This window comes from Carassius auratus, chromosome 21, assembly GCF_003368295.1.
Source record: "Carassius auratus strain Wakin chromosome 21, ASM336829v1, whole genome shotgun sequence".
NCBI classification, from domain to species: Eukaryota; Metazoa; Chordata; class Actinopteri; order Cypriniformes; family Cyprinidae; genus Carassius; species Carassius auratus.
This window is the reverse complement of record NC_039263.1, coordinates 24,179,168-24,200,726: the sequence shown is the minus strand read 5'-3', so window position 1 is coordinate 24,200,726 and position 21,559 is coordinate 24,179,168. Positions and strand designations below refer to the sequence as shown.

The 21,559-nt window shown below is 37.2% G+C and overlaps 1 protein-coding gene across 1 annotated transcript in view; it reads right to left on the bottom strand.

Annotated features, from left to right (window-relative positions):
- The window catches only part of LOC113039052 (dymeclin-like), a 63,058-nt gene that overhangs the window by 544 nt on the left and 40,955 nt on the right, over positions 1-21,559 (bottom strand). Inside the window, exons 15-17 of the mRNA XM_026196924.1 lie at positions 19,158-19,340; positions 17,058-17,171; positions 1-1,092 (exon numbers count right to left, since the gene is read on the bottom strand). The exon at positions 1-1,092 is cut by the window's left edge and continues 544 nt beyond it. Coding sequence (XP_026052709.1) covers positions 943-1,092; positions 17,058-17,171; positions 19,158-19,340 — 447 coding nt within the window. The 3' untranslated portion in view covers positions 1-942. The remainder of the gene's footprint in view (positions 1,093-17,057; positions 17,172-19,157; positions 19,341-21,559) is intronic.

Sequence of the window (21,559 nt, the reverse complement as noted above, 5' to 3'; positions counted from 1 at the left end):
ACCTTCAGGTCATCCAAGATGAGTTTGTTTCTTCATCAGATTTGGAGAAATGTAGCATTGCATCACTTACTCACTAATGGATGCTCTGCAGTGAATGGGTGCCGTCAGAATTAGAGTCCAAACAGCTGATAAAAACATCACAGTAATCCACATCACTCCAGTCCATCAGTTAATTTCTTGAGAAGATAAAAGCTGTGTGTTTTTAAGAAACTAAACCATCTTTAAGACTTCTTTAACTTCAAATCATCACTTGTGGCCAAAACATGAGTCTGTAATCCTAAATACACTTCCTCCAGTAAAAAAGTCCATCCTCTGTTGTCCTCTCACATCAAAATCCACCCACAGATTTACTTAGAACTGTTTTGAACTGTTTTTGCTTTGAAACCGTGCAGATTTCTCTCCTCATTCAGACTTTTTAACTAGAGAAAGCAACATTATGGATAGCAGAAGCAACGGTTTGAAGATAAAAATGTCTTAAATGGATTTGTTTCTTAGAAACACGCAGCTTTTGTCTTCTGGTTAACTGATGTACTGGAGTGCTGTGGATTATTGTGATGTTTTTATCAGCTGTTTGGACTCTCATTTCATTCTGACGGCACCCATTCACTGCAGAGCACCACGTTTTCAGCAAACATTCATTTTTGGGTGAACTATTCCTTTAAGAATCATTCCTAATGGGGTCAAAGCATGATTTATGTTCACCGTCAGTCAAGAAATCATGTGGTTCGACTCATCTTCCCCACATGTGACCCACAAACAGAACCAATCAAACGAAGGATCATCACAATCAACCCAAGTGTTTCAGCTACATCAGACCTGTGACTGAAACCCCAAATCGTACCAATCCCAGAATTCAGTGCATCCGGAGACAGCCCTTTGAGCGGTGCGATGAGGACAGAAGCTCCAGGTTTGGACATGTGACTTACACAGACACACACCCGGTCAGGGCGAGTCCATACCGAGCAGCTCGATGCCCTGAGAGTCCCAGTACAGACCCACTCCAGAGTTAAAGACCAGAGACCAGACGTACGGGATGAAGAAATCCTCCGGCTGCTCCTCCTCCACGTACTTAAACTTCAGCTCCGGAAACTTCTGCAGGAGAAACACACGTCTATAAACTCCAGCAATGCATCTCTACACAGACAACAACAAACTGGCCAGCAGGTCGACCTTTTTATCGTGTTAAAAAGATATAATAATTGTTCTTCAGGAATAAAGAAAAAGTCCAAAGAAGCATTCAGAGTGTTATTTTTGGTATTGTTTATATACTAGTTTAGTATTTAAATTTTTTTTTTATTTTTTTTTTTAGCTTTTTTAAATATTTTTTTTCCCCTTTTTCATTTAAGTTGAATTTTTACTGTTTTTTTATATTTTGATTTATCTTTAGCTTTATTTTAGTTTAAGTTTATTTTCGTACCATTATTTATACTTTATTATGCCTCATGATTATTTGAAATAACAACATTTTGGTTTTGGTAAACTGATTTTTATTTTGTATGTTTTTCAGTTTTCATTTTAATTTGAAATTTGTATTAGTTTTTTTACAAATATTTCGATTCAGCTCTATTTTTTAAATTTCAGTTTTAGTATTTTAGTAAAGTTTTAAAGTTTTTAAATCCCATATTTATATTTCATCTTTATTTTAATCAAATAATTGTAAAGATTTTTTTTGAAATTACATTTTTAGTTAACACTGATTCAAATGAAGAGCACTGTAAGAAAGTGACAATTAAATTATGCAGTATACTAGTATAGTATTATTAATATTTTGAATTAGCTTGTATTACTATATTTTCATTAATTTTACTTTATGTTTTAGTTACTTGGTTATGTGCTTAATTAGTAATACAAATGTTAAATTAAATTGTATTTTTATATTGTATTTTTATATTTAATTTTAGTTTTTAATATTTCTATTTCATTTATTTTTATTTTACTAAGTTTAAAAAAAAAGCACTTCAACTTAAGCTTATTTTATTTTACTTTAGGTTACATTTTTCATCTTACTGTACATATTTTACTATTTCAACTTATTTTATTGCAGTCAGTTTTTTTTAGGTTGAATTTATTTCCTTCCATATTTGTATTTCATTTTCCTTAATCTTTACTTAATAAAAATAATTGTAGTTAATAGTTTAGTTAACACTTACAATGCTGACTAACATTAACAGTGACAAGCATAACAATAAAAACGCACAATGCATTTTTTTCTTTTCTTTTTAAATTTCGATTTATACTACACTCAGTTTATGTGTAAATGTTCACTGCATTCCTGCATGGCTTTTAATAATAATGAAGCATCAATACTCCTTAACGCTGAACTATTTCACCCTGTAGATCAGAAGATGAGACGGATGAGATATTCACAAATATGGCACTAAAAAGATCAGCTCTGAGACAAGAGTTTCAAGTCAACATCCAGCATCATTCTCTTACGTAAAATGACTCATTCTGATGAAAGATTATAGATTAAAGATAAATATTTATACTTTATCATAACATGCACCAATGCAGTGTTCACTATCAAGTCCATTCTCCTTCCCTGTGGTTTAATTTTGATTGTCACATCAGTGAAGTCTAAAGGTCGAAGTTTCGTTCTACTTTTGTATGTAAAAGAAGCACAGAGTGCAAATGAGGAGTGTAAGTAAGCATTGATAATGAGCGCTGAACACAGATACGCTGTGTTTGTTATCTGATTTCAGGTGAAGCGCTTGCAGTTTTGACGCAGGTGTAATTCCATCCACCTGTGAGGTAAATACACTTGGGTTTGATTGATTATATGACACAAAGGAACACCTCAGACGCTGCTTTTCATGTTTAAATACAACCCTCTTAACCTCTGGTAAAGCGATATGTGGCGCTAGCATCTGAGACGCTAGCGGCCGTCTCTTGTGTGCTAATCAAGGTGAGGAGGAGACAGAGCCACAGGGTTCGAGTTCCTGAGCGTCTACATTTACACCGATTCATTTAGCCATTCATTAATCTTCCTTTCCATAATTCTCAGCCTTCAGCCAAAAAGAAAACAAGCTACGAGATGAAACACAACATTAAATTATTCAACGCAAAGCAACAGAAAAACAAACAGGTTGGCTCAGTTTAATCAGTTTGGGTTATCTAAATAAATAAATTAACAACAGAAATGTGATATCAACTAACAGGCAAGTTAGACAGTGACTTCTTTAATATCTAACGTCACTTTAATATTGTGGGTGATGTCGCACATAACCAGTCCATGAATGATGCCATTAAATGTATTTTTATACTTAAGGCTTCAACTGAAACATATTTCATTAGTTCACATCTCAGATCTTTGTAGTTATCAATGTACAGGACAATTTCAGCAAATTTCCCTCAAATTCACATACAATATAAAATACTATTGTATTGCCCTAATGAAAATCTAATAATAAAAAAATAATCTACAAATAAATTATATATAAATATAAATGTGTGCATATATATATATATATATATATATATATATATATATATATATATATATATATATATATATATATATATGTATATATATATATATAAATGTGTGTGTGTGTATATATATATATATATATATATATATAAATATAAATGTGTGTGTGTGTATATATATATATATATATATATATATATATGCATGAAAGCAGTAACTGAAGTCAAAAACTTCATATTATTTCACTACTATATGTGTGTGTGTGTATATATATGTACAAAAAAATCAGATGATCTATCCATAAAATTTACAATAAATTTTAAAATTCAAGTTATATATAAATAAATAAATACATTAATTATTTAATAAAACAATGGCAATAGTATAAAATGAAAACAAATTAATAAAAAAAATAAAACTTTTGTAGCTCAATAATTTTTTTTTTTTAAATCACAATCAAATCAGATGCTGGTGAATTAAATCAAGTCCTGCTCCATAATGTCTGTCTATGCTAGCTATGGCCAGGGTTTCTGTGCTCGGTATCAATGACTGCTTCCCCGTCTCTGAACAAACACAACGACTGACTCCTGCCCACAGGAAGCTCTCAAACATATAGGCCGACTCTTTGGAAGAGCTTTCTGGAACAGGAAGCTGTCTGTTTGTGGCTGTGGCTAACGCTGTTCTCTCTTGGCTTTATTTGCAGTACCACAGAAATCCTCCTTCCGCGCTTTTCAGAGGCCACGGAGGAAAAGAAGCCCAGAAGACATGAAGGAACTCCTTTCACAGGAACTTTACAGTTCCCCTGGAGCGATTCTGCAAACAAATGCTGTCATTTCCCATCCGTGTAAAAAAACAGGAGGCTGGTGAAACGTGGCTTTTCAACGGCTGCCATGAGCAGCTCTCTGGAAGTCCTGCTTTGCCACAGACATTTGAGAGTTTGTGGCAGAGAAAGCTTTGTAAAGGTTTACATTTGTGAAAAAAAGCTAACTTGCAAGCACATGCAAACATAGCATTTCATACAAACAAGATTTTCTTGTGGATTTACATGAATGAATATGCACTTTAAGACTCAAATACAAGGCACTGGCTTTGCAAATGAATTTGAATTGGATTAAATAGCCATGTGATTTATCACAGCTGATATTCAATTCAGAAACGGACACTTTGTGTTAGAACTGATGCCACAGAAAAGACCGTATTCATCTGATCTGATTTACACACTGCTGCATCAAAATCACATTCAAGTATAAATCTGCAACATGACATCCTAAAAGTTTCAATAATACAGAATTGTTTTCTTTGATACTAGAATTCGGTTTGCATCATAAAGCATAACATCCAATCCAATCATTCTAAAACATTTAAAGCATGATGATATCATATACTGTACTCATGTTAACAGATATTTACAAATAAGTGTACTGTGGCTTAAATTCAGAGAGCCTAAAATGAACCATCTTGCTTTCATCAGTTCACGAAATATTGCCCTATTTCTCTTTAGGGCAGTCAATGTGTACTTTGGCATATTGTGACTTCTTTAGCACGTGTCATTTTTTCAGCAATGGGACTTTGCGAAGGCTTCTTGCCAATAGCTTGGCTTCACAAAGGCATCTCCTAATTGTTACAGTACTCACAGGTAACTGTAGACTTTCTTTGCCATTTTGGCTATTCCTCAGTGCATTCAAATAGTAGTTTTCAGTTTTCTTCCACGCCTTTCTGGGTTTTGGTTGCCATTTTAAAAGCATTCGATACCATTTTAGCTTAGAAGCCTATCATTTTCTGCACTTTAAATGTTTCCCCTCTCTAAACATTTTAATCAAAGTATGCTTTTCTTCTGAACAATGTCTGGAATGGCCAATTTTACTCTGATTTTCAGATAGAAATGCACAGGTCAACATTTGCTGCCTTCGTCCTTAAGGGCCACTTGTTTGACACCAGCTTTTTACAGAATGATTTACTATAATTAAACTTCACTCAGCTATTATTTTGAACACGCCATATCAATTAATGATTCAAATACACAGAATCAGCAGCATGCATGTCATGACTGTTGGGCCTTTTGGTTTTCTATTACTCTACTACACCTACTAGTAAAATATTTGCCATGTAGAAATACAATATTTACCAAAAACAGTGATTGATCTGGTTAGTGATGCTGGACTGCTATTTTTTTTAACAACTATATATATATATTTTCTCAGTACATATATTTCTAAAGGTGCTGTTACCAACAGATGTCGGTAACAACCCAATTACTCCATGCATACAAAAAAGCAAAACAAATAAGTTCAGAAATTAAGTTCTGTGTAATAAAGTGGAATGCCCCAGGGAAAAAGTATTGAACACATGAGGAAAGAGAAGTGTAAAAAGGCATGGAAAGCCAAAACACCAGTAGAAATCTATCCCCTTGACAGTGGAAATTAATATTAGTTGGTTCGTGGACTATAAAAAGGTGTCTCATGACCAACGTGCCACACAAGAAACATGATGTGTAAAAGCAAGAGCTTTCAGAAGACCTTCGCAAACTTATCGTTGCGAAACGCACTGATGGGATTGGTTAAAGAAGGGTTTCTATACTTCTGACTGTTCCAGTGAGCATTGTTGGGGCCATAATCTGGAAGTAGAAAGACCTTTTCACCATTAACCAGCCATGACCAGGTGCTCCTCGCAGGATTTCTGTAAAGAGTTGTTCAAGGATCACTTGTGGAGGGCTTCAGAAAGACCTGGAATTAGCAGGTACAACTGTTTCAAAGAAAATAGTAAGTACTACACTCAACCACCAAAGCCTGTATACATGCTCACCAAGCAAGGCTCTATTACAGAAGCAAAAAAGCATGTTATAGCTCATTAAAAGTTTGCTGCTCTACATTTAGACAAGCCTGTGAAATACTGGAAGATTATGGTCTGGTAAGAGGAGACCAAAATGAAACACTTTCGAAAACATACCATGCTTGGAGGTCAAATGGCACATCACCCCAAAACATCATGGGGTAGCACTGGCGAAATTCATATAATTGAAGGAAGGATGAATGGAAAAATGACATCAAGACATTCTTGATAAAAATTTGCTGCCATCTACCAGGATGATGAAGATGAAATGAGGCTGGACATTCCAGCGAGACAATGATCCCAAGCACAGCCAACGAAACTCTCATTTGGTTTCAGAGAAAGAAAGTGAGTCTGCTAGAATGGAGCAGCCAATCACCTGACATGAATCCATCCTACAGAAAGAACTAAAGATTAGAGTTTATAGAAGAGGCCCACAGAACCTTCAAGATTTGAAGACTGTCTGTGTGGAAGAATGGGCCAAAATCACACCGAGCAACGTATGCAGGTTTGCACACATCTCAGGAGGGATTTTGATCCACTCCTCTTTACAGATCCTCTCTAAACCCTTAAAGTTTCTTGGTTGTTGTTTGGCAACTTGAAGTTTCAGCGTCCTCTACAGATTTTCTATAGGATTGAGGTCTGGAGACATTAAGGACATTAATGTGCTTCTTCTTGAACCACTCCTTTGTTTACTTGGTGGTATGTTTTTGTCATGCTGGAAGACCCATCCCAGACCCATCTTCAGTGTTCTGGCTGAGGGAAGGAGGTTCCAAGATTTTACAGTTCATGGCCCCGTCCATTTGACCCTCAATGCAGTGAAGTCGTCCTGTACCCTCAGCAGAAAAACAGCTCCAAAGCATAATGTTTCCACCTTGACTGTAGAGATGGTGTTCTTGGGGTCATATTCAGCATTTCTCTCCCTCCAATGGGTCTTGCCCATGGTGGCTGGATAGGTTGGAATGGAAGATACAGATTGTGAGGCGAGGTGTCTTATACACCTAACGAGCTGACATTAGGAGTGACTTCTTAAAGTGTCAGGACTAATCTGTGTTCCACATGGGCACAGAACCAATCTGTGGGAGCAAGAAATCTTGCTGGTTGGTAGAGGATCAAAAACTTATTTCACTCACTTCAATGCAAATCAATCTCTAACCTTTATACAATGTGTTTTTTTCTGGATGTTTTGGTTGATATTCTGTCTCTATCTATTAAAATAATCCTACCATAAAAACTACAGACCCTTTATTTCTTTATAAATGGGCTTACAAACTTATAAAATCAGCAGAGGGTCAAATCAATATTTTACATATGATTACACAGTTTTATTAATTGTGGATATTTAGTGCCAGCCACAAGTTTTCGGATATTTGGCACTAGGACAAACAAAAGCATATGTGTCTTCTATTTGCATGTGCTGCCAAGTGCACATTTATTCTTCATACGACCTGCACTACAGCCACGACATGCATGCGATTCATAAGATTGCACAAGCAAATTAGGACACTTTAAATCCAAGTCTTAGCCGGGAATAAAAGAGTAATCCATGAGCACACCTGCACAATCTGCTTGATTTTCATAATCCGACTTCAGATCTACTGCCCGTCCACGTCACATAAAGAAAAACAAAAGGTCACTTTCCAACAGCTTCATGCTCTCTGATCCTCTCCGGTGGAGTAAGCCACTCAAACCATCACAAGATTAAAAAACAGCTGAAAACACACACTTCCACTGCATTCATGCATTACACGGAAATCAAATCCATCACGTTGGCATAAGCACCATGCAAATGCCACACAACATATACATGTATATCGTCTAATGGTGGTTTTCTAATCATAACGTGCATTTTGAATGATCTTTAACACCCTGCAAACCTTCTAAGATCCCTAAGTGAAGAAAGAAGCCTGGTTGTGGTGTACATCTCAAATATTAGAGTTAGTATTTAATCAGACAGTCGTAGGAATGGAGAGCCAACACAAACAGCCCAAACCCAATCCAGCTCAACCAAATGCTTACAATATCCTACATAAAATATGCAGGAAGTGGCTGGCGACGGGCCGCCCTGGCCAAAACCAACAGCTGCAAGGTGACTGGTCCATCAACAGTGATCCGACCCAACCCCGATCAACCCGAGCCGATCCAATCGGAGCTGAGCCGGAGCTCAGGTGAGTCACGGGCCAATCGACAGCAGGTAAGCTGCCCATCGGCGTTAATAATGCATCGGCATCCTATCATATTCCCCAGCACTCTCATTGTGCGAGACAGAGGCCGCATTGAAGCGCTTTCATATCTGACTCCACAGAAAGGGCTCAGAAGTTGGCTGGACTCGCTGACTCCGTGTCTGCTGGCTCGGCTACACTGCGCCTCTATTCACGGCCTCTCAAAGTCTGTCTGTTCCTTTCAGACGCCATGCGAGAGCACGGACCCGGCCTGTCACACGTGGGAGCACATGAAGAGACTCGCGTGATGAGGGACAAGGGGTCAAAAGGTCAATGGCTTTCAGGACGGCTGATGGCAGAACACAAGGGACGTTTAGTCCATTCTTTATTTTGTTCTAAACTCTACGGGTCAATGTGTCAAGAACACGTCAAGAGCTTGTCTTGGTCATATCTGTCCATAAAATCAAAAGAGAGAATACAGAAATTATGTTCTGCATAATTCATATATCTATATGTGTGTATATCTATATGTATGTGTGTATATCTAATATGAATAGCGACAGTGTGTGTTCTGAAAAGTGAACAAAAAGTCTCATCATTCTAATGCAAAAGTAATTATTAAAATATGAATACATCATGGCAGCATTTTTATGCTTAAATAAATTTACTACAGTAAATTCCATAAATTTTACTGTGAAAAAAAATAAAAAAAAATAAAAATAAATAAATAAATAAATATATAATTCATTTCTACATTATTAATAAAATAAACTGCATAGAAATATACATTAATAAATAATATAAATTATAAATTTCATAAAGAAAAAAAATCTATATAAAAATTATGTATATAAAAATTCAACAATAAAATATTTAATTAATAAACTTATGTTGAATATAAAATACTAGTTCTTTTTAAAATATATTACTTATAAAGATAGAAGGTATACATACACACACATTCATTTATAAATTACATAATTTAATTTTATAAATGATATAAACAATTGAACATTATATATAAATATCATATATTAAAATGTTTAAATTGCAACTTGTAGCAAGAAAACATCTTCCAAATCACAACTCCCAATTACATCATTTTCTGCTTATTTCCACTCGTTTCTCTCTCAATTATGGCACACTACAGAATTTAAACGTGTTTGATGACCTTCAGACAAATAAAAACCTCTATTATCATGAAGTGACTCAAACGAATCAAAGCATAAGAGAGGAAATAAAGCGGTGCTGGAACTGATGTCAGAGTACACATGAGCTCCACTGAGGGCAGATGTAAACCCAGAGCTATTTAAACTCTCAGATGTTCTCTGAACTCAAGTCTTGCGTCAAACTGTTCTCTTCTACTTTTTATAACACACACACACACAGACATGCCCCCCCTGCGGGGCCCCACTGTTTCCTGGGAAGAGAAGGGCCAGACAGTGCCCGGGCAGAATTGGCTCATGGTTGGCTGCGCTCCAAGGTCGCCAGTCGGCTTGGCCCTGGTTTGCAGCAGTCAGAGCTTCACTAACACACACACACACACACCACGGACAATGATTATTTTACCTAAGAATGCAAACACTCATATATTTAACACACAATCACTGAGCTGAGTGAATGAGAGAGGGTTACTCACTCGTGTCTGATTCAAGACATTTACTAATAAGAATTTCTGCAAAAATGGATATTACACATCCATAATGGAGTCCAAATGTTGCTCCAAAGGCAAGTTGTTAGATTTTTTTCTTCTTTAAAATAGCATGCAATGGTAAATAAAATAAAAAAATAATCATTTAGACGACTGTTCTAAAGTCTAGGGTCAATAAGGTTTTTTTGTTGTTGTTTTTTAAAGAAATTAATACTTGTATTCATCAATGATGCATTCAATTGATCAAAAGTGACAGTAAAGACATTTATAATGTTACAAAAGATTTATATTAAAATAAATGCTGATCTTTTGAACTTTCTATTTACCAAATATCCTGAAAACAGAATGCATCACAAATTCCAGAAAATATGAAGTAGCTCAACTGTTTCCAACATTGATATATAACCAGAAATGTTTATGCAGAATGATTTCTGAAGATCACGTGACACTGAAGACTGGAGTATTGATGTTGAAAATTCAGTTTTGATCACAGGAATAAATTACATTTTAAAATATATAGAGAAAAGATAGATATATATATACACACACACACACACACACACACACACACACATATATATACACACATACATACTGTACATACATACATATATATATATTTTTTATATTTAAAATGTTTTAAAATACTTTAATCAAATAAATGCAGCCTTGGTGAGCTTAAAAAAAAAAAAAAAATTCTAACTGATCACAAACGTTTATTATGAAATTACACCAATTTTAGGTTGACTTAAATCAAAATGACCCAAGAAAAATAAATTGAGAATGTCAAAATAAATGTGGCTTTTAAATGCATTAAGAAAGCAGTCTCTTTCATGACAAGTTAAGTGTCATATCGAAACGAGTATTTCAAAATGCATCCACAAGTCTTATGAAAGCTTGTCTGAGTGTGTGTTACACTGATGTGGCCCTCCCTCACAGGAGCCACGGTGTCTCTGTCTTAACACTGCACAACACACACACACCAGAGCACTGGCCAAATAACAAATTCCACCGCCTCTGTCACTCCATCCACGTCACACGCGGCTGTCGCTGCTCCTATTCAACACTGAAGAGGGAGAGAGAAAGAAAACGGCAGATACAGAAAGAGGCAGAGCTCTGCGCAGACAGGCAGTCTGGCCCTTCACGCTTCCTTTGTGTGTGTGTGTGTGTGTGTGTGTGTTTGTGGTGGAATAAGGGCCGTCTGTACCAGGGCCGAGGGTACGGAACATCCCTCAAGCACACAGTAGCTCTCTTGGGACTCTGATTCTGATAAGTGTTGCTCACTGCATGCTTGATTGTGTGTGTGTGTGTGTGTGTGTGTGTGTGTGTGTGTGTGTGTGTGCGCGAGTCTGGATGTCTAGACAAGAATTTTTCAACCCTAGTCCTGGGGACGCCCATGACACAAACACAACACACTCAGATAAACTGAAAACATACAGACAGAAATGCACACACACGCCAATAAACCACTAGAGAAAACCCAGCAGAAATTAGAGATGCAAGACTTTTCCAAATCGACAGCAGGACAGTCATTATTTTACAGTCTTTCTTACAATTATACTTAATAAAAACCTATTTGTAAATATATGTACTTTTGTAAACTATATGAAAAGTATATAATTATAGATTTAAAAACGTTTTAAATAAAAGACTTTGTGGTTTACAAATATATGCATTTATGTACATTGTATTGGCACATCATCAGTGATGTTACCAGTGGTCATCGGGTGTTTTGGGTCTTTCCAACATCAGACACCCTCGCACAGGTAACCCGGCTGAGGTTGAGTTAAGCCCTAGCAGCGCTCGACCACGTATCCGCCCTATTTAACCAGAGCCACCGAGAGGCTTTTTCCGCCGACTCTGTGCTATTATAGATGGCCCATCTCCCCCTCTCTCCAGTAATGGCGAGTGTAGTTTAAGATCTGCAGAGAGACTGTCCTGCAAAGTCTCCGCATCCAACTTCCATTGGCAAGCACCTTGCCTTCCAGCCTTTCCTGTGGCAGTCGCTGACTAAGCTGTTGTACTTCTCCTTCTTCTGCTCAAAGGCCTTATCCATGCGCTCTTCCCACGGCACTGTAAGCTCCAGGATGAAGAGACTCGTCATTGCTTCTGACACCAGGACAGTTTCAGGCTTGAGGGTGGTTTCAGCGATGTGCTGTGGGGACTTGAGTTGACCGTCCACATCTGCTGACAGCTGCCAGTCCTGTGCTCTGAGAAACCCTGATATTTCTCTAGATGTTGGTTTTGGTTTCTCCCCAGCTCTGGGTGAAGTAGGTGGTTTGCTTTCGGGGTTTGGACCTTCGACCCTCAGCACTGCATATGCTCTCTGCGATGGTCTTAAGCACCTAGTCGATCAACCCAACGTTATCGGCCTTCCAACAGAGCTTTTGGGCAGCGACTCAGAATATGCTTGCTCCCATCTCCTCCAGGTGCCTTGCTGTCTCATTCCCACTGCTCTGCTAGTCCTCATCCTCCACAGCTGCTCCAACCTCGTGCTGGACCTATTGGCTCCTCTCCTTCCCCCAAGACTTGTCAAAACTGGGGGGTGGCATAGTTCTTAGTCCAGCCCTTCCTCTGGCAACTGTTCCCATCAGGACTCTGATTCTGCTTGATCCACTCCTCTGCTCTCCACTTCCTGCCGGTCCTGACTGCTACCCTTGCTCTGGAGACCTTGGGGTCTACTGACTCACGGAGTTGCAGCACCTCTCTTGCACCTGAGTCTTTGAACTCTTCCTGAATGGATTTTAAGGGGAATGTAAGCTTGCTGGAGTTCCCATATAGGGTGATGCTGCCCAAGCTCCTTGGCAGTCCTAACCATCTCCTCAGGCAGCCACTAACTCTTCTTTCCAGATGTGAGATGGTAGTGATCAGAAACTCCTGGAGGAGCAATGGCCACAGTATCCTTGGCAGAATCTCATGTTGATAAATCCACGCCTTGAATTGTCCTAGAAAGCCTGACTTGTCAACGTCCTTAAAGGGTTAGTTCAGCCAAAAGTGAAAATTATGTAATTAATAACTCACCCTCATGTCGTTCCATGACCTCCGTTCATCTTCAGAAAACAGTTTAAGATATTTTAGAGAGCTCTCAGTCCCTCCATTGAAGCTGTGTGTACGGTATACTGTCCATGTCCAGAAAGGTAAGAAAAACATCATCAAAGTAGTTCATGCGACATCAGTGGGTCTGTTAGAATTTGTTGAATCATCGAAAATACATTTTAGTCGAAAAAAAAAAAATACTACTTTATTCAGCATTCTCTTCTCTTCCGACGCTGAAACGTATGACGCTGCTGACGTGTTATCTTTGTTATTGGACGCACCAGAAAACACATCAGCAGTGTCGTACATCAACAGTCACACAGACCCGAAAGAGAAGACAATGCTGAATAAAGTCGTAATTTTTGTTATTTTTGGACCAAAATGTATTTTCGATGCTTCAACAAATTCTAACTGAGCCTCTGATGTCACATGGACTACTTTGATGATGTTTTTCTTACCTTTCTGGACATGGACAGTATACCGTACACACAGCTTCAACGGAGGGACTGAGAGCTCTCAGACTAAATCTAAAATATCTTAAACTGTGTTCTGAAGATAAACGGAGGTCTTACTGGTTTGGAACGACATGAGGGTCAGTCATTAATGACATAATTTTCATTTTTGGCTGAACTAAACCTTTAAGCCATCCATTCAGCTCCTCACAAGTGCTCCTGATGGAGGCTGTGTCCCTGATGCTGCTGTCAAAGAACAGATGGTAGGAATTGGTGTTCCTGTGATGGAGACTCAAAACTTGTCCACCACTCTCCATCCTGGCCCATCCCATCAGCCTCTCCAGCCCCACCAGGATCCACCAACCTCCAGGCACTGACTCGTTGGTCACTGTCCGATCATCCATGAAGGCGCGAATTGGCGGATCCCGGACTTAGACTTGGGACCTCTACATTCTGGTTCAGCCGATTTCACCAACATGTTTATTACAAGAGCAAACAAGCTCACGGAGGTGGTGCAGCCTCCAATCTGTGCCAGTCTGATGTTATTGGTCCTGTGGAGGCTTTCAGGCCGAAATCACTCTAACAGTCCAGGATGAGTTCCCTTACAACGGTTGGGACATGGTGCCTCTCGAGGGTTTCAAAGACTAGATATTCTTCATCCACACCAAGTAAGTTGTGTACCACTGTATAACACAGAACCGCCATATTGCTCAGCCCTACAAAGACTCCTCATAATGCCGTTCACGCCGACATGATCAGACAATTTCCATCAGCCTATCCATGAGCCATCTCTATCGGCCCTCGTCCCCATTCATCTGCTCATTAATATGATGGATACCGTCTGTGAGATCCGAAACACTGAACATGTGAAAGAACACGCAATTAAACAGCAGACCAACGGCACGTACCGGCCACTTTTCCACTGATTTAGGGCGAACAGAGGGGATTGTGGGTAAGGACGGGACGGTAACGAGATGCACGGCTGAGATTTATTCCAGTCTTTCAGGCCGTATATCAGAAACAGATCTGTGTGATTTCCTGTTCTTCTGCAGATGTCATTAGCGTGTGTGTTATAAAGCGTAATGAAGGGCCCTGGAGGAGTCGTTTGTGATAATGAAGATGAGGCCTGACCTGCTCTCAAACATGATCAGACACACGCTTTCCTGCAGCCCATCAGATCAAGCACTGCTTCATTCACCGACACGCACGCTACAACATATGGCAAACATTGCCAAACATCAAAAAAGATCCCAAAACATCAACTCTAACTTTACTGGAAATAAGTACATATTTACACACACACATACATATACCTATGCACTGTATAGTTAAAAGTATGTATGTTTGTGTGTGTGCGTGTGTGTAAACATGAACTTCTACACTATATATATATTTCAGGAGTCTTTGATGAATAAAAGGTTAATAAGAGCATTTATTTAAATATAAATATTTTATAATAATATACACTAAAAAGTTCAGGGTCAGTAAATCTTTATTCTTTCTTTTTTTGAAAGAAAAAAAATTCAGCAAGGACGTGTTAAATTGTTAAGAAGTGATTTATATTGTTAAAAAAGATTTATATTTTGAATAAATTCTGTTCTTTTTATCTTTTTATTCATCAAAGAATTCAATTGTTGCCAATATTGATAATTCTAACAACAAATCAACATCTCAGAATGATTTCTGAAGGATCATGTGACACTTTATACTGGAGTAATGATGATGGAAATTCAGCTTTGCATCACAGGAATAAAATATATTTTAATGGATATTAAAATAGAAAACATTATTTCATATTATAATAACATTTCACAATATTACTGTTTTTTTATAACAATAAATGCAGACTTGATGAGAAGAAGAGACTTCTTTAAAAAAACATTACAAGTCCTAGGATCCCAAACTTTTGAACAGCAGTGTGTATATATATTAGTTTTTCCTAAAAAATATTTTAATTGAAATCAATCAATCAACAATCCATATATAGATAAAGTATACACATGTAAATTTGTTTTGCAGTATAAAAAAAATATCTATATTCTAATATTGTGTATTCTGATATTTAAATCTGTTTTATAAATATATATAAACACACATACAGTACACACCAAAAGTTTGGAAACATTACCATTTTAATGTTTTTGAAAGACGTTTCTTATACTCATCAAGTCTGAATTTATTTGATCAAAAATACAGAAAAAACAGTAATATTGTGAAAGATTATTACAACTTAAAATAATTGTTTTTACATTTATTATAATTTAAATAATCATTTATTTCTGTGATGCAAAGCTGAATTTTTAGGATCATTATCACATGATCCTTTAGAAATCATTCTAATATGATGATTCATTATCAAAGTTGGAAACAGTTCTGCTGCTTAATATTTTTTCAGAACATGTGATACTTTTTTAGGATACTTTGATGAATAAAAAGTAAAAAAAAAAGAGAAGAAGCTATGTTTTTAAAATAACAATATACACTACTGGTCAGTAATTTGGGGTCAGTAATTTTTTTATTTTTTATTTTTTTAATAAAATCAATACTTTTATTCAGCAAGGATGTGTTAAATTGATAAAAAGTGATAGTAAAGAATATATATTATTAGAATAATATTTTGATAAATGCAGTTGTTTTTAACCCTTTATTGATCAAATATATTAGACAGAAGAACTGTTTCCAACACTCATAATAAATCAGAATATTAGAATGATTTCTAAATGATCATGTGATCGACTGGATGTCACATATGACACTGAAGGCTGGAGGAATGATGCTGAAAATTCAGCTTTGCATCACAGTAATAAATGTTTTTTTTTTTTGTTTTTTTTGTATATTCAAATAGAAAACTATCATTTTAAGTTGTAATAATATATCACAATATTACAGTTTTTTCTGTATTTTTGATCAAATAAAAGCAGGCTTGATGAGCAGAAGAATCTTCTTTCAAAAACATTAAAAATAGTAATGTTTACAAACTTTTGGTCTGTACTATATATATTTATTATTTTTCTAAAAAAGTATTTTTGAAGAACTAAAAATGCAAATTAACTTTTTTTCACTCGCTTAATTTCTCTACTTCTACGGTGTGTTTTATTTCAATGGAATATTGCACATCATAAGGTTGTTCAGAAAATATGTATCTTGCTGATTATTTATAAAATCATTATTAATCATTTTTCCCATGGTAACACCTGATGTACGTGTGCACAGATGGCAGTTGTGTGATACAGTCGGCTGGTGGATTATTAATCCAGCGTGTCTTAAAAGAATCTGTTTTCCTGTCTCTAGGAGGAAGTGAAATGTCACGGTTCCATATTTAGATGCAGCCAGATATTTGGTTTTGAAATGGAACAAATATCAGAGTGGAGAGGTCAGACGGGTGGAGAGGTGGAAAGCGGCTCGATGACGCCAGATAGACGCTGTTTGTTGGCTTACAGTGTTTCTGTGAAGTTGTGAATGTATTAAACACGTATTATCACAGCTATCTGTGTTCTTACCTTCAGACGCTCTTTAGGGAGGGCCGTCGCACCTTTCTGGATGACCTCTTGAACTCTCTCCACGGACAGGTCACTTCCTGCCTGCTCCAGTCGCTGGCTGAAGAATCCTATCACCTGACACACACACACACACACACACTGCTGTAAACACTGAAATAATGATGTCTGCACAGTGCATGAGATATAAATCCCACAATGCAATGTAGGTGACTTGACCTTCAAGCTCAAAAGTGATGAATGCATTAAAAAAAATGACATCTGAGTGTCATTTGAGTACAGATATTTAAAGCGATCTACGGGTGTGTTTTATTCTGCGGTGTGTGTTTAAGGCTGCAGTGAGTCATGCGGCATCAATGCACCAGTGTGTGCGTTTAAACAAGGAATTTACTTCCTGACTTCTGTAGATTACCCAGAAACCCCCTGGGCTACTACAGCACAATATAACCGCAGCAGGTCCAGTGCAAATCTCTGCATCTACAGCATATGAACGTTTGCACGGAGAGCTTTGTTTTGAATTACACAGATAGAAGAAAAATGCTAGCTCTGTTCCTCCAGTCCAGTGAGCTGCCTACCTAGACAGCACATTTAGGCATCATTAGCACAGTACTGTGGCAGAACAAGTGATGGTAACAGATGGTAGTACCAGAGTAGGTTTTTGAAAATGTCAATGTTTTATTCATAGCTAAAAAGTAAGAATACAAAACACTTCCATCTCCTTAAAAATCAACTATTTCACTCAATATCTGTGTACCATGTGTTTTGTGCTCATTAAAATACTTTTTGTGTTTATACATAATATTTAGTAGAATACATTATATTGATTTTTTTTAATCATTCATAAATACATTTTTATAGATAAACGTATTATGTGAAAATATTGTTTTTATTTTAAACTATCAGTTACAGATATTTTGAATGAATTTCTAGATTAAATAATTTAGATTTCTGCTTAAAATATTGATTTCATATTTTTATTTTTACAAAAATGTTTTAACAAAGAATAATTTTATTTATAATTGTCATGTTCATATCATAAATAAATATAGAAGACAAAAATAACTCCCTATGTTAATGTATTTCTATTGTGTGAAGTGTTTTCTTTTTTAAATTAAATATTGCAATATTGCAAAACACGTCGGTTTAGAAATATTTATTTTGCTGATTATTTATTTATAAAATTATTTATTATTTTTACCATGGTAACAAAATGTATTTACATGTATAATTTTAAACAAGATACATTTTACTTTTTAATAAGATTAAAACAAATATACTGTAGAGTTTAAATATTATATTTTATATATTATATGAATGTACAAATATATTACATAATATATTTCGTACTTTTATAAAGGTCTCGTCAGTGTTCAGTTTTAACTAGAATCAATTGTGAGTTTGTACGCTTTACATATACAGTACAGACCAAAAGTTTGGACACACCTTCTCATTCAAAGAGTTTTCTTTATTTTCATGACTATGATAATTGTAGATTCACACTGAAGGCATCAAAACTATGAATTAACACATGTGGAATTATATACATAACAAAAAAGTGTGAAACAACTGAAAATATGTCATATTGTAGGTTCTTCAAAGTAGCCATCTTTTGCTTTGATTACTGCTTTGCACACTCTTGGCTTTCTCTTGATGAGCTTCAAGAGCTAGTCACCTGAAATGGTCTTCCAACAGTCTTGAAGGAGTTCCCCGAGAGATGCTTAGCACTTGTTGGCCCTTTTGCCTTCTGTCTGCGGTCCAGCTCACCCCTAAACCATCTGGATTGGGTTCAGGTCCGGTGACTGTGGAGGCCAGGTCATCTGGAGCAGCACCCCATCACTCTCCTTCTTGCTCAAATAGCCCTTGATGCCTTCAGTGTGACTCTACAATCTTCATAGTCATCAAAATAAAGAAAACTCTTTGAATGAGAAGGTGTGTCCAAACTTTTGCTCTGTACAGTATATATATATATATATCATTATTAGTGTGTTTGAGTTGCTGCAGATGGAGAATATTTCTAATCAGTTCCTAGCAGGGTTCAGTTTCAGTTAAAAGGCCGCTGTGTTTGTGTTGTGAAGAGAGCAGGACAGAGCCCCTTCGTCTCACCGTGTCCAGGTTCTGCATGATGTCCTGGAAGGACGGATGTGATCTGAACTGCTCGAAGAGCTCGCGCTTGTAGAGCAGCGCGTACAGCAGGTTTGGGTTGTGATGGAGCGAGTTACTCAGACAGGAGTTTATGATCTCCAGCATCATCCTGATCACCTCCTCGATGACGTTCAGATCCTGAGCCTGAGGGAAAAACACAGAAAACCACAGCTTACCTTATATTCACATAGAAAACTGCTATTATAAACCGTAATGATATTTCACAATATTAATTTTTGATCCAATAAATGCAGCATTGGTGAGCAGAAGAGCCGTCTTTCAAAAACATTAATAAATGTTGCTGAACATAAACCACAAATACACCTGTGATGCCAAACATGCTGTTTATTAAGGCCGAGAACAGCACACAGTGTGTGTGTGTGTGTGTGTGTGTGTGTTAAATGGGTTATCATTCCCGTATGATCTGCTGCAGTCTGGGCTGTAACACATTTTCTAGGTCACACACACACACACACACACTGCATCATCTCTGTGTTTCTGCCTCTTCATCTCTCTGTAGCCACAACATATAGATTTCTAGCATCATATTGAAGCATGTTTGATGGCAGGGCTGTATGGATGCATAGTGTGTGTGATATTATCAGCTTTTACAGACAGTCTGGAGTCACTGTGTGACCTGAACACCCGTCTTTACATCAGCAGCTTGTTCAATGCAAACATTTTAGCATAAACTGGTATTATCATAGCACTGTCAGCTGTTACTTACAACTTATTTTACATACATTAAGTGTTAGGAAAAGATTCTTCTCTTCAGCATGCTTTTTGATTCTTTTGAGACAGAAAGACGTCCATGTACTGTAGCATGTGAGACGTCTCTGAAGAGCCTTCAGTATCTGACCTCTGACCTTCTCATTTCCTTCTCTACAGACTCTCTGCTTGCAGCCATCAGCCTCCTCTTCATGTTGTTCATCCGTTTCTCATCCACAACACTGATGTCAGTTTCTGAGCCACAAATCTCTCTGGACACAAGCAAGTCAATGGAACAGAATGTGCAAACGGGTTTCCACACACACACACACACACACACACACACACACAGAGAGAGAAACACCACATCAAACGCTCTTTAAGTGGATGTGAACTGAACTGATTTTAGGAGATGACCGATCAGGAAAGCTCGAAAAAGAGGCCAGGAATGCACCAAAACACAGAACTTTATAGATTTAGCTCCAACGACTGATAAACAACCACAGTGTCGTTAAAAAACACTGCAAAGGCTAATCACATTTAAAACAAGAAATGAAAATAAAAGACCATCTGTAAAATAAAAGAGTTGACCAACAAGACAAAGAAAAACTTTTGACGCACACAGAACAAGCCTGTTGTGTCTGGCACTGCTGGGAAAGATGAGACGTATTCAAGACCTGGCTCTGTGGTGGCTCTCTAATCCGTGGAAAGACACACCGGTTCTTAGGAGGCTCGCCAGTCGAACAAACTCTGAACCAGCACCCGGTTAACACTGGTGGAAAAGAGATCTGACAAACATCCAGATCAGATTTGACATTGTGTTTTCACTGGAAGCAGGAAAAGACACCACAGGTTGAAGACTTTCCCTCGAGAGTCAGAGACATACAGTACATGTGTAAAACCCCTCAGACTGAATCAGTCTCACAGCAGCACCAGTGACGGGCAAACGCCAGCAGAACAACCGCTTTACTGGAAAGACACCAGGATTTGGCAAGACTGTGGTCTTGTAAACCTGCTCCATGATTTCTGCGGTTAGTGCTCTGTCTGAGACTCACGCAGACGAATTCCTCTGGAGACTCACACACACAAACACACACAAGTAAACTGCGTTCAGTGTCCCCATACGCTACCATCTGTTAATACCTGAACACTAGAGACAGAACAAATGCCATTCTTGATGTCAGGTCATGATTAAAGGCAAAATCTGACCCCAACGCATGATGCAAGACAAGGAAAACACACTCTTATATCAGCTCTCCATGCAAACCTTGACCCCAGTGTGGCTGCAAGTTGTTTTCTTGGCGCCTCTAGTGGCAGCAAGCAGAACTGCAAAAATAATGACTGTTTTCAAACGGGTTTCCTGAAAAACCTGCATCAGTGTGTGCATCAGAGTATGGGTCACCATATTTGGCTGTATGTCACGTCACTTTCACTTTAACTTTAAAGAAAGAAAGAAAGAAAGAAAGAAAGAAAGAAAGAAAGAAAGAAAGAAAGAAAGAAAGAAAGAAAGAAAGAAAGAAAGAAAGAAAGAAAAAAAGAAAGAAAAAGAAAAAGAAAAGAAAAAGCAGAAAGGAAAAATGTTAAAGAAAAAGAAAGGAATAAAAAAGATAATATAAAAGGAAAAGAAAAAATTAAAGAAAGGAAAAAGAATTAAA